The sequence below is a fragment of the Podarcis vaucheri genome, assembly GCF_965113315.1.
Source record: "Podarcis vaucheri genome assembly, chromosome: 2".
Taxonomy (NCBI): domain Eukaryota; kingdom Metazoa; phylum Chordata; class Lepidosauria; order Squamata; family Lacertidae; genus Podarcis; species Podarcis vaucheri.
Window position 1 is genome coordinate 125,444,849 of NC_138760.1, and position 14,398 is coordinate 125,459,246.

The 14,398-nt window shown below is 44.3% G+C and overlaps 1 protein-coding gene across 1 annotated transcript; it reads left to right on the plus strand.

Annotated features, from left to right (window-relative positions):
* The first annotated feature begins 5,358 nt into the window (after positions 1-5,358).
* Positions 5,359-13,934, plus strand: LOC309525342 (vomeronasal type-2 receptor 26-like). The gene is made up of 6 exons (XM_082210913.1): positions 5,359-5,609; positions 5,960-6,251; positions 6,642-7,451; positions 7,999-8,226; positions 11,512-11,638; positions 12,670-13,934. The coding sequence occupies exons 1-6, from the start codon at positions 5,395-5,397 to the stop codon at positions 13,578-13,580; spliced, it is 2,583 nt and encodes an 860-aa protein (XP_082067039.1). The 5' UTR covers positions 5,359-5,394; the 3' UTR covers positions 13,581-13,934.
* The last annotated feature ends 464 nt before the right edge of the window (positions 13,935-14,398 follow it).

Genomic DNA, 14,398 nt, shown 5'->3' on the forward strand with positions numbered 1-14,398 from the left:
CAATTTTTAGGGATAACCCTACCTGTAGAGTCTCCTGGAGTGCAGCCTCCCTCTTCATACATAATTATCCTTCTCTACCATATCCAGTTGGTATTTTGACATGACCCACCTTCCTTTCTTCCTGAGTTCATAACCTAAGCCTAAATAATAACTTAGTGTAACTTGAAATTCTGCTTCTAATATTAAAAACAGCAACTGAAAAACGGAATCTCATTTGAGTGTATTAATGCTTGAATGAACCTTCTTAAGGCCCTTGGAGCTGGACCTAAGTATCTGGTCTGGACAATGGGTGTGGAAACGCTCCTTTAGATATACAGGGCCAATGTCATTTAGGGTTCTCAAGGTCGGCATCAGCAAATGAATGTGACAGCTGTCTGTTTGGTGGGAGTGAGAGAGGGCACCATGATAGCTGGAGCCAGAGTCAATGATGGACAAGAACCACCACTTGTAAGTAAGAAGGCGGGTGAGTGGTGGTGGCATGAAGGCCGGTTGAGATTGGTGGGGTAGTACCCACTCACCCTCATGGAGCAGACCTCTCACTTATTTGCACTGAGCTTCTGGAGAAGGGCAGGATGCATCCTTTTTGTCTCCCTCTCTTATATAGCACCAGAACTCATAAACATTCAATGAATCTGAAGGTTGGGAGATTGAGAGCAAACAAACGATTGAATCATGCAGTACATAGTTACTTCCCCCAAATGCCAGTCACTGGTGACAAGTGCCTGGCAAGGCCCATTGCTTTCATGCCCTACTTGTGAGCTTCTCAGCAATGTCTCATTGGCCACTGTGTTGCAGGACTAGATGGGAGTTTGGACTAACCTAGCAGGGCTGTTCTTAGCAAAGGTCAAGCCAAACTCATCCCCGAAATTCAAGTGACTCATGTTGCAGTTTGAAGCCACATCTGTGATTTGGTGTAAACATATTTTTCCAGCTCTGTCCCTGCCCCTTGAACCATGTAGAGATCCCAAGAATTTTCTTCCCCTTATAATTATAAAAATGATAGTGATTTATTCTTCCCAAAGCTCAAGAGAGAGCTCTGGCAATTGCCCAAACATCAGAAGCCAAGGAAGCCTGAGGTTATACATATCACACTGTGCTGGAGGGTGTTGACTTCTTCTGATTACCTGGCTGTGGGGGAGAAAGGAGAGGTCAAAATGGAGGTGTAGGAGGCCAAGCCAGAATGACCTCTCTGCTGCGGCTTCTGCTGCCGCCTCTGCTTCTACTGCACCATCAAGTCTTGACGCACAGCGTAAATTAATAATGCAGAGTTTTAAAGAATAAAAGTTTTACTAAGTTAAAATAAACTTCTTCATAAACAACATGGTTCCAAACAGTTTGACTGAGATTACATACTGACTCTGCTCACAACCGAAGCAGACAGACTCTGATTTCTTACAGAGAGCACAAAAGAGAAACTGGCTACTTTGTCACATGTCAGAGTGACCCAACAGTTAGCAGTTAGGCCTGAATATCTTTAGGAGGCCCAAATGACTGTGCAGTCCCAGCACTTCCCCGCCTGCTTTGCTGCCTCTGCTCTCATGTGCCTTTGTCACATGACAAGTCTGTGGGAAGCTGAAAGCAAAGTGATCCTTAAATTTGATGAGGGAAGAAAATGAAGCGGCAGAGGGAAGAATACTCGCGGCCTGGAGACTTCCTCATTAGCGGAATCATATCTCCAAGAAGCTTTGCTGAGCAACTTCCATATAACTTTTCCCAGCCCCCAGTAACCAAGCTTAAAGTGTAAATAATTAAATGCATCATGGATATCATGCTTCTCCACCACCGCTTCAATGGTTCCCTTTAACCGGGAAATAGTCCTTATTTCAGGGATAGGGAGACAGTGGCCCTTCAGGCGCTGCTGGACTCCGGCTCCTATCATCCTGATCACTGTTTGTGGAGGCCGATTCTTCTTGGAGATCCCAGGCCACAGGGAGGTTGGGCTGGCCTCAACCAGAGCCAGGGCTTCTTCGGCTGTGGCCCCAATCTGGTGGAACGCTCTGTCCCAAGAGACTAGGGCCCTGCGGGACTTGACATCTTTCTGCAGGACCTGCAAGACAGAGCTGTTCCACCAGGCATTTGGCCAAGGCACAGTCAGATCCCCTCCTCTGGTAATCCTCACAGAACTCTAGCCCAATGCTTGCCATTAATTTGATTTGAATAAATTTTAAAATGAATTGATTTTAGAATGCTGTGCTACTTTTATTGTTGTTAGCCGCTCTGAGCCCGGCTTTGGCTGGGGAGGGCAAGATATAGATAAAAAAATATTATTATTATTATTATTATTATTATTATTATTATTATTATTATTATTTTTTTTATCCATGTCTTTTAAAATTATAAGCTTGAGGTCATAAGCAGTCTTAGGAATCACATTTGTAAGCTACAGTGGGAGTTTGGGCAAAGAGCAAGATCAAGACGCTTTAAATAAATGGAGGCCTTTGTACAGTTGTAGAATTGTAGAGTGGAATGTCCCCACTCCTCTGAATCTTGAGTGGAACCACAGGTTGTTGTTGGAATTAAAAAGTAATCTGGATCCCAGATAGTATTTCCTGAGGGATGCAGTAAACTCTGCAAATATTATTATTATTATTATCATTATTTATTGAATTTATATACCACCCTATACCCGGAGGTCTCAGGGTAGTTCATGTTGGGTGTAGTGAAGGGTTACCCTTCTGTGTCACGAGACTGAGGGGATGGGCTTACAAGGGAAGTAAGCCAGGACATGACAAAAGCAGCTTGGAATGCTGTGTACTGAGTGAAAAGCGAAAGCAGGTTGTTGCGTTGCTGCAAGCAAAGGGAGAAGATGCAGCTTGAATCAGATGGAAGTTGGAGTTTGTAAATACACTACTTTTGTGCCAATAAAGGGATATTAGGACAGAAGAAACGTTTGGGACTCATTTACTGCTCTTTCGACACACGCCGCTGTGTAACTGCTAATTGCTTTACGATCTACAGAGGCTCCCAGGGGAAGCGTGGCTGGGCCCCGAACAATAAAGCAGTAAATCTACTGAAGGGTTCACAGAACAAAATTAAAGTATAACTATGAAACCACAAAATACATAATCAAAAAACAATGCCCCAATAACCCCTCCCCCCCACTGCATAACCAAGCAGTTTTCTCTCAATGCAATTCCAGCTACCCATGTTTCTGGTGAGAAAAGGGTCCAACCTCATTGTCTTCAAAGTTCCCTTAGCTCACTTCTGATGCGGAGGAGATAGACAATTGACAGTAGACCTCTTTAAGTTTCTGATTCCCGATTCATCACTAATAGCAATTGTGGAGTTGCCTATTGTTGCTTGAAATCATTCCTGTGCCAGGCTCTTCTATCCTGAGTTAGACCGCATATAGCTGAATTTCCAAGCTGCTTAAGACGTTGTCAACTGAATTGCTAAAGTGCAAAATGAACTAAACTAAATTAGAAGAAAAGGGACATTAAACTAGCTACATGAAGGACATAGATGAAAGGTCATATGGAAATCTGCAGTGGTGTTACACACAGTTTGGGGAAGAGAAATCTTTTCAGCAAGTGAGTTTTGATGAGGATCAAAAGTACAAGACTAGGGGAAAACTTAGTACATGGAAGGACATGACTGAAACTTGATATTAGGTAGTCAGAAACAAGCTAAGCCAAACACCTGAGTTTGATCAATTATTATTATTATTAATAATAATAATAATTAAATTTCTATAGTGCCCATTGGCCATAGATGTCAGGGTGCTTCACAACATAAAAAGACAATGTAAAAAGACAAAATACATAATAAAAAAGAACATAAACAAACCAATAATCCCTCCACCAGAAGACATTTAAAAGGGCATTGGATGTCAATCAGCCAAAGGCCTTGTTAAAAAGGAACGTTTCGCTTGGCACCTAAGGGTGTACAATGAAGGTGCCAGCCGAACCTCCCTGGAGAGCATTCCACAAATTGTGTCCTTGAGGAATCCCCTGGAATCTTTGTGAATCCTCTAAGCACCTCACCCTTGTCCACTCAGTTATGAGATAGTGAGGGCGATCACCTTTAATCCCTTGAAAATGACATGGAACTGAAGAAGGAGGTTGGAAAGAATGATGCTCTTTCCCACTTCCTCTTACAGCTTCGAAATATAAAATACCCAGTTGTTTTTAGGGGCCTAAAATGTTGGTAGACCCTGGCTAAAGAATGAAGTCTGTAAAAGTGGGACAATAGAGATGCATAAAATCATGGAGAAAGCGAAAATGAATAGGTTTTTCCTGAAAAATTATTACTCAAAGAGGCATCCACGGAAGAATCCACTTGGAGAATTTAGATAGAAAATAGGAAGCAGTTTTTTGGATACTGTAGCCCAGTGGAGAAATTCACTGACACAGGAAAGAGTGAAGAAGTGTGCATGCACGGGACACAGGTGGCGCTGTGGGTTATACCACAGAGCCTAGGAGTTGCCGATCAGAAGGTTGGCGGTTCGAATCCCCGTGACGGGGTAAGCTCCCATTGCTCCGTCCCAGCTCCTGCCAACCTAGCAGTTCGAAAGCACGTCAAAGTGCAAGTAGATAAATAGGTACTGCTCCGGCGGGAGGGTAAACGGCGTTTCCGTGCACTGCTCTGGTTCGCCAGAAGCGGCTTAGTCATGCTGGCCACATGACCCCGAAGATGTATGCCGGCTCCCTCGGCCAATAAAGCGAGATGAGCAAACATTCATGCACACAAAAGCTCATACCAATAACAAACTTAGTTGGTCTCTAAGGTGCTACTGGAAGGATTTTTTTTTATTTTGTTTCAGCTGCTAACTGAGACACTTTTAAAAGACACGTGACTTCCAGGATCAGAAGCTGCATATCTCTGAATGTCAGTTGCTGGGATCAACTCTATTGGCATCAGCTTGGGTGGATCCCAGAAATGTCTGATTGGCCACTGGGTGCAACAAGATACTGCACTGGATTAAGCTTTGAACTGAACCAGCAGCAGGATTCTTCTAATGCTCTTGTCAGCAGGAAAGTTCAGGCCAAACTCTCACTCACCACGTGACCCATGTCAAACTTTGGAGCAGAAACTTTGTTTCCCCCCAAACATGTTTATCTCCAACTCTGCTCCTGCCCCTCAGGCCACACAGAGACTTCAGGTTGTTGCAAAGATGAACTTCCTCCCCCTTATAATTATCAAGATCATAGTGATTTATTCTGCCTTGGCCCTGAGGGAAATGTTGATGCACAGAAGATCACCTGTGTCAGAGACAGACTGAGTCATGATTGAGAATAAGAGGGGTGGCATACATCTGTGTGAGGTTTAATGGCTCTGAAGCTATAGCTGACCACCACTCATATTGGATAAATAAGAGTTTTTTTGCTTGTTCTGATGTAGCTGGCTATGGGAGAGAGAGGAACACTCACAAGAGAGGTGTAGCAGTCAGTCAGAATGAGATCCCAGATGCTGATGCTGCTCATTTTGCTTGAATCCTGCAGAAACCTGAAGGCAAAATGCCCCTTGAATCCAATCCGGGAAGGAATCAAAGCACAGAATTATTTCCAGACTGGCGACTTCCTCATTGGCGGGATAATATCTCCAAATATGCTTGGTCGGCAGCTTCCATACATCTTTTCACAGCCCCCATTGACCAGGTTTAAGCTTGTGTAAGTAATTATATGCGGAAGGACGTCACGTTTTTCTACTGCACCTCAATGGCTCCTGGTTACTAGGAAAATAGTCTCCATTTTACGGGTGAGGATTTCATGGTCTTCCAGATGTTGCAGGACTACAGCTCCCATCACCCCTGATCAGTGGCCATGCTGGCAGGGGCTGAAGGGAACTTGAGTTTCACACCAGCTAGTGGGTTACATATTCCCAGACATGCTCTATTTTTACCTGCTGTGCTGCTGTGTTGCTTGTTGAAGAACACAAGTGTATAAATGAGCCTGATCACGATTTATTTTCATTAAATGGTGAATGGTTTGACACTTTTTAATTGATTGATTTCATACAGTTTGTCAAATAGGTTGTACTGGCACATCTTGTCCTTCTTCTTCACCATCCAAGAGATCAACCGGGATCCCAGGCTCTTACCCAACATCACCCTGGGCTACAGCCTCTATGAGAACTATTACAATGCAAGGATCACTTCTGATGCCATGCTAGACCTGCTTGCAGGTGGGGAAAGCAATATTCCAAACTATCGCTGTGGAAAATGGAATAATATCTTGGCTGTTCTTGAAGGAGCCAATTCCATCATCTCCAAAGTGATTTCAGTCACATCAGGCATGTACAAAATCCCACAGGTATGAAGGGTGGGGCATGGAGGGACACAAAAGAAGTTCAGCAGGAAAATAAATTCTCATTATTGTCAGCAAAAAGAGTCATCAAAGAGGGAGAAAATCCTGAGCTATGTTAAGCTAGATAGCTCAGTTCGTTAGAGTGTGGTGCTGCCAACGTCAAGGTTGCAGGACAAGATGAACCTCAGGGTCACTTCCAACTCTACAATTCTATTGTTTTTCAACACAGAGATTTTGCTAGTTTTGCAACTGCCCAAAGTTTCAAAGTAAAACTATCAGCCCCAGGCAGCAAAATAAATTAAACTAGCAAAATATTTGTTAGGTATTAAATATTTCAGGCTAATCCTGTACTTTGCTCTGAAAATGAAACACTATACTTTTTCTTCCCCACTCCAGATCAGATATGGCTTTGTATCTGTGGTTGTTGATGAAAACACTGAAGTCCCTTTTGTCTACCGTACGATCCCCAATGAAGATGTTCAGTACACAGGGATTGTAAAGATTCTCCAGCATTTCGGATGGACGTGGATCAGCCTCTTTGCTCCAGACAGTGAGAATGGAGAAAGGTTCTTGAGTGCCATGACATCTCTGATGGCCAGCAATGGAATTTGTGTTGCTTTTTCAGTAAGAATACCTGAAAACAATAAACCTGAGAGGTTCACTCTAAGTGAATTAATTGCCCTAGGGAGACAGACCAATGTATTCATTTACTATGTAAACATTCATACGGCACTGGGTTTCATCATGAAACTACAACAAGAACTGGAGAAACAAATTCGGCCAAAAGTATGGCTCACAACAGCTTTTCAAGACCTTGACATGAATTTATTTTTACTTCCCAAGTCCTTGAAGTATATCCATGGTTCATTCTCCTTTGTAATGAAGACCAAAATAAGGAGCAAACATGACTGCTGTAAATCAGAGTCCCATCTTCTTAATCTTTTTCATCAAAAAGCATCTAGTTGTTCATACTCAAAGCACGTCCTCGCTGCGAGAGGTTGGACAAGATGCAGAGATGTGGAGAATCCGGAGGTGCCGTCTGAAGAGGAGCTGCAGACTGTTCTATCTCAAGACAGCCACAGAACATACTTCAGTGTCCAAATCATGGCACATGCTTTAAATGTTGCCTGTTCATCCAGATCAAAGCAGATGTTGATGGCGGGTGGAGGAGACCAGTTGGCATGTCAAAGGCTGCAGCCATGGCAGGTATTTCCTTTCCCTTTCTAGAAATCAAAGTTCTTTCTACCAACTCTACAATAATCATGCTCATTGATTTAGACACGAATGCAACAGTGAGGAAAAGGTTTTTGTTTTATTTGTTTTATTTATTTAGATTTAGATTCTCTTTTTAGGTTCCTGCTGGATGGATATATATATATTGCAGTAGACCACCTTGATATTTTATGAAGTACACTATATATATATAGTGTACTTCATAAAATATCAAGGTGGTCTACTGCAATAAAAAACAAAGCCAAAACAAGCCAAAACAAGTAAAAACAGACATCCTTCCACCTGGAGGGTGTCTGTTTAGTCTTGCCAGTAGGAGAAGTTGTGGCAGAACAGGAGATTTGAGTTCTAAGGAAGCAGGGATGAGGCATCTAAAACGCTTTCTAAGTTCGGGTGTTTAGTCCTTTGTAGATTCCAACGAGGCCAGGTTTGCCAGGACTTTGGAGATCAAAGGGACAAGGGATGAGATGTCCAAAATGCTTTGAAATGCTTTGAAATGCTGGTGTTTTCCTTGTCATTCCAGCTTCACCCTTTCTTAAGAGAAACCCGGTTGTTAAACACTTCCATGGGCGGACTGTATTTGGCTGAGAATGGGGAGCTGCCAATCATGTTTGATATTGAGAACTGGGTGGTGCTTCCCAATGACTCTTGTGTTAGAGTGAAAATTGGGAGTATAGAGAGAGAGGCATCCACTGACTTCAAGCTCACCATTAACCCAGAAGCTATTGTGTGGCCCAAGTGGTTCAACCAGGTAAGAGCCCCTTTATTTCACATGATACACATGAAGATCTAGTAATCTGTTGAATCTTTCCAAGAGGAATTCAAGTATAATCTTTTGGAAGTTTGGCTGATGCTTTCATTATAATTAATTAAGTAAATTATTAAATGTGTATAATGCTCTTCATGTGTAGATACACACACACACATGTATGTATGTATGTATGTAATTTTTTCATTTACTGTGGGAGCCGTTTTTGTGGAACCTGATTGAGCTGCACAATATGGTCCATGGTAAATCCAGCAACAGAAAAAATTCTGTGGCCCCTCCTTCGCTGGATGCCCTAAGCACGTACTTATTTTGCTTAATGGTTAATCCAGCCCGGCCCTGTGAGATCTCATGAGAACATTGCAGAGCCCACGCAAGAGCATCCTGGAGCCCAGTAAGCAAAAGAGAGAGCTTGGGAGTAAGGCCTGCTTGGCATGCCAGCTCCGGAAGGTCAGGGTGGTTGTGCAGGAGCCGTTCCAGGGGGCTCATTCGAGTGCAGTCGAATTTTGGTTCTGGTACTTAATCCATTCCAGAAGTCCACTCAACTCCCCAAACTGTTCGGAAACTAAGGAATTGCTTCCAATTGGCTGCGGCAGCTTCCTGCACTCAACTGAAAGCCACTTGCTTCCGGGTTTGCAGTGTTCGGGAGCTGATATGTTTGGGAGCCAAGCCATTCAGGAACCAAGGTACCACTGCATATACATTTTTGCATATACTACTCCTTCCCCGGAATGTAACTCCTGCATAAGATGTGATCATACTCTGTTTAAATACTGCTCTTCATCAGAGTGTTTTATTGCTGCTGTTCTGGGATGGGAATTTTCTTTTGTTTTCTTTCTGCATCTTTTGCTGTGTGCCGAGAGAACTTATTGGGTTGTTTCCAAACTCTATGAATCAACTCCATAGACACAAAGTCTCGTGGCACACACATACTTCCCCTGAATTTACCTTCTTTTTTATTATTCGACTGTGCCTCAGTCCAGTTGTTCAAGGACCTATGTATTAATACTCTTTTCAGTACATTTCTGAGCACAATTCAAAGTATTGGTGCTGACCTTTAAAGCCCTAAACTGCCTCAGCCCAATATATCTGGAGGAGCGTCTCCACCCCCATCGTTCAGTCCAGACACTGAGGTCCAGCTCCAATGGTCTTCTGGTGGTTCCCTCTCTGCAAGAAGTGAGGTTACAGGGAACCAGGCGCAGGGCCTTCTTGGGGGTGGCGCCCGCCCTGTGGAACGCCCTCCCATCACATGCCAAGGAGGTAAACAACTTTTTGACTTTTATAAGACATCTGAAGGCATCCCTGTTTAGGGAAGTTCTTAATGATTGATGTTTTAATGTATTTCTAATCCACGGGTGTCAAACACAAGGCCCGCGGGCCGAATCCGGCCCGCCAGACCTTGTCATGTGGCCCGTGTAGCCATCGCCGGCCGCCAGCCTTCACCTTTTATTCTCGCGCGGCTGAAGGGGAAATAAGGCAGCGGCTGAGGCGCTAGCGGGGATTGAGGAAGACTCTAGTCGTTGTCGTCCTCCTCCTCCTCCTCAGCTATGGCAGAGAGAGGGGCGCTCGGTGGCCAGCGGGGCTCGCTCACGTCTTCGCTGCACCAGCCGGCATCCAGCGCTTCAGCTTCTTTGGCGTCCCCGGCTGCACAGAGCCTTTCAGGGCAGCCTCCGCTGCCGGCGGTGCTACAGCAGCAGCAGCTGGCGCCTCCTCCTCCTCCTCCTCCTCCTCCGGCAGCGGCAGCGCCTTCGTTATCTCAGCCGGCCGCTCTCGGCCCCGGAGGTGGCTCTCTGGCCCCGGGGGGAGGCGGCTTGGGGGCTCCTGGGTCAGGCGGCGGCAGGGGGGTGCCCAGTCCAGATGAACCTTTACGTCACCTGGGAGGTGGACCGGAGCTCGCCCAGCTGCGAGCCCAGGTGAGGAAGTGGGGGTGGGGACTGGGGAGGAGAGAGAGAGACTCTCTCTCTCCTTCCTTTTACATTCTTTGGTACCGCCACCGTACAGATTTTATGAATTCAGTGGCATAGAAATGTGCATTTAATCAACCGATTCCCTGAGGGGTAAGTAGTAGCCGTGTCGCAGCAGCAGCAGCAACACACACACAAGAGGAGGAAGAGGAGTCGTCTTTGTGGGCAAGCTGGAGGCTTAGCACATTTATCTGCTTTTGTTGAGCTGCAAGGTTTCTTTCCCTCACCTCATATCTTCTTCTCCAGCCCCCCCCCCCGCGTCTCACCCCGTTATCTCCCTCCGTTTACCTTCGCAGATGTGGAAGTCAAGCCCGACGCCACCCACTCCCTAAGACCTACTTGCTCTATTGCCTGCCAAAAAGGGAAAAGAAAAGAAAAAAAACACACAGAGAGAAAAGGCGCCTCCCTATTTTAAGTATTTACGTCCCTCCTCCTTGGGGAATAAAGGATGAAACCTAACCCTTAGACGTCATTTATCTGTTCCCCATATTTACAAAGTATGTGTGTGGAGGGGAATGATAGCAAATTGCTTCTTTTAATCACACACACTTGAATGTTAAAGAGTGGTTTGCCTTTATGTGGGGCTGTGGGCTGATGTTTAAGTAGGAGTGGGAAATCGAGGGAGGCTGTACATAGTGAAAGGACGCTTGTTCCTCTCAATGGGAGGCAGCTGCACCTAAAAGTTTTCTTACATGAGTGTATGTTGGGGTCCTCGACCCTTGCGGAGAACTAATACCCCCTTCCATCTATGCCTGCATGCCTTCGAAGAGAATGAGTTATATTTTACCTACCATCTTCCTCCTTGTGCATAAAGGGGGTGTCATCCGGCCCTTTGAGGGTGACCAAACTGCTGGTGCGGCCCCCGATGAATTTGAGTTTGACACCCCTGTTCTAATCTATTGTTGGAAGCCTCCCAGAGTGGCTGGGGAAACCCAGCCAGATGGGTGGGGTATAAATAAATTGTTGTTGTTATTGTTATTATTTAAAAAGCAAACACAGCAGGTAGGCTTCGTTTCTACTTTAAGCATAGGAGCCAACTCCTAGGAGCTGTGGGGGATTTGGCCCCCACAATAAAATATTTGAGGGGGCTGGGGCCCCATAAAGTTGATGGGCATCGATTATGTGTTGTGCAGCTTACCTGGCCGCCCACAATATTTTATTCAAGTTGGCACCCCTGACATCAAGGGTGCTTTCTTGTGGGGCTGGAGACCCTGCTGGGTTTTTTTCCAGACTCTAGAGTGAGTTCCACATGCACATATATTGCTCACACTTCCTTTTTAATATGTCATCTTTTCTTTATGGCTAGACTGTGCCTCACGCCAGGTGTACCAAAAGGTGTCGCCCAGGATATGCCAAGGTGGTTCAAGAAGGAAAGCCGGTTTGCTGCTACGCTTGTGTTCCGTGTGCAGAAGGGACCATATCTACACAAGAAGGTGGGTGAAGCGACAGGAGATGGAATTGGTTGGGAGAATATGAATAGGGCAATATATTGGTCAGAAATTTCTGTGAAAATTCTAAAGACATATTTGGATGCAGATCCTTTCTTGATTTCTTCATTTTTAACCCCCTTCCAGGAAGTAATTTGAAAGAAATGACTCGCAGGAAGCAATCTCTGGGATACAAATTGGGTTCAGCCTGCCCTGCCCATATGGCACTGCTTTGGCTATTTTGTACCATGCCTTCTAGGATCACAGAACCAGAACCACCCACATAAAAGGAAAATAAAAATGTCTTCAAAATAAATGAGAAATAGTGAAAATAGCAAATATTTATTTAAAAGAGAGAAAGCATGATGCAAAATAGTAATAGAAATTAGGTGAACATTCCATTCCATTACATTGTAGAACAATTAAAAAATATGCGATTTCAGCTGGAAGTTATTGGATATCCCAGACAAGGAGTTTGAGAACAGCTGTAGCAGCTTAGGAGTTATTATAAATAAGTAAATCATAGGCTGTGTGTCCTTGTTTCTCAGTTTGATCCTTTTACATGGTTTGCATGTTTTGTGGTATTTTATTCATTTTGACTTGCTGTTTTTTTATTTATACATTAGTAATTCTTTATTGTACATGATAAGTGTTAGCTGATATTAAATTTTACTGTTTACTATTCCTTAGTATTATTATTGAATATTATTGAATTTTGCTTATTTTGACATGTTGTTTACTTTAAAGATATGCTTTTATTATGACTTTGTGTGTATGTGCAACGTCAGTGATCTTTGCTGTCTATTTTGTTCTTTCTTCAGCTTGTAACCCTCCTTTTGCATAGCAATATAGAAAGGCAGTATACAAATTAAAAGTGAAATGAAACATGGAAATAAAGCAGTGTTACTGCCCGAAAACTATCGCGTAATGAAATTCACATGCTCATTTTGTGATATCTCCCATGTGAGTGCATTTCTCAACATGTAATAGAATATGTGTGTAAGCAAAGCCAAAGCCATTCCTTTTCTCCTCCTCAGATGCAGAGCGTTGCACCAAATGTCCAGAAGAACAATATCCAAACAAGGACCGAAATCACTGCATTCCGAGGATTATCTCCTTCCTATCATATAAAGAATATTTGGGGATTCTCCTGACTTCTTTGGCTCTCTTCCTGTCCTTAACCACAGGCTTTGTTTTAGGGATCTTCATTAAATACAAGGAAACTCCCATAGTCAAAGCCAACAACAGGGACCTCTCCTACATTCTCCTTGTCTCCCTCCTGCTGTCCTTCTTGTCCTCCTTCCTCTTCATTGGCCGTCCCAGGAAAGTCACCTGCCTCCTTCGACAAACGGCCTTCAGCACCATCATCTCAGTTGCTGTATCCTCTTTGCTGTCCAAAACCATCATGGTGGTGCTGGCCTTCCTGGCCACAAAGCCAGGGAACAGGCTGAGGAGATGGTTAGGGAAAACTCTGGCCACCTCCATTGTCCTTTCCTGCTCCTGTGTCCAAATGGTCATTTGCATCATTTGGCTGGGCATCTCTCCCCCATTCCCAGACTCTGACAAGCATTCCCAGGCTGGAGAGATCACCCTGCAATGCAATGAAGGGTCTGTTGCCATGTTTTATGCTGCCCTGGGTTACATGAGCTTCCTGGCTGCCATCTGCTTCACGGTGGCTTTCCTGGCCAGGAAGCTGCCTGGGGCCTTCAATGAAGCCAAGCTGATCACCTTCAGCATGCTGGTCTTCTGCAGCGTTTGGGTGTCCTTTGTGCCCACCTACCTGAGCACAAAGGGGAAATACATGGTAGCTGTGCAGATCTTCTCTATCTTGGCTTCTAGTGCTGGGCTTCTGGGCTGCATTTTCATTCCCAAATGCTACATTATTGTGCTGAGGCCTAATCTGAACACAAAGGAACACCTGGCCACAAAAACTAAAGTTGTTGTCTGATTCTTAACACATTTATAACTGTTTTCCACCACAGTAGTAATGAAACACACAGACTTGCCTTGGGAAGGAATGTATCTCCTTAGATAAAGTTTGCTCTTCATTTTTCATTCATCCTGAATGATGAAAGGGAATCATTGAATCACATGCCTGGAGAGTGTCTGGACTTACAACTTTTAGGGATAACCCTACCTGTAGAGTTACACGGAGTGCAGCCTCCCTCTTCATACATAATTATCCTTCTCTACCATATCCAGTTTGTACTTTGACATGACCCACCTTCCTTTCTTCCTGAGTTCATAACCTAAGCCTAAATAATAACTTAGTGTAACTTGAAATTCTTCTTCTAATATTAAAAACAGCAACTGAAAAATGGAATCTCATTTGAGTGTATTAATGCTTGAATGAACCTTCTTAAGGCCCTTGGAGCTGGACCTCAGTATCTGGTCTGGACAATGGGTGTGGAGACGCTCCTTTAGATATACAGGGCCAATGTCATTTAGGGTTTTCAAGGTTGGCATCAACAAACGGATGTGGCAGCTGTCTGTTTGGTGGGAGTGAAAGGGGCACCACGATAGCTGGAGCCAGAAATAATGATGGAGAAGAACCACCACTTGTAAGTAAGAATGCAGGTGAGTGGTGGTGGCATGAAGGCAGGTTGAGATTGGTGGGATAGTCCCCATTCACCACATGGAGCAGACCTCTCACTTATTTGCACTGAGCTTCTGGAGAAAGGCAGGATCCATCCTTTTTGCCTCCCTCTCTTATATAGCACCAGCACTCATAGACAGCCAATGAATCGGAAGGTTGGGAGATTGTGA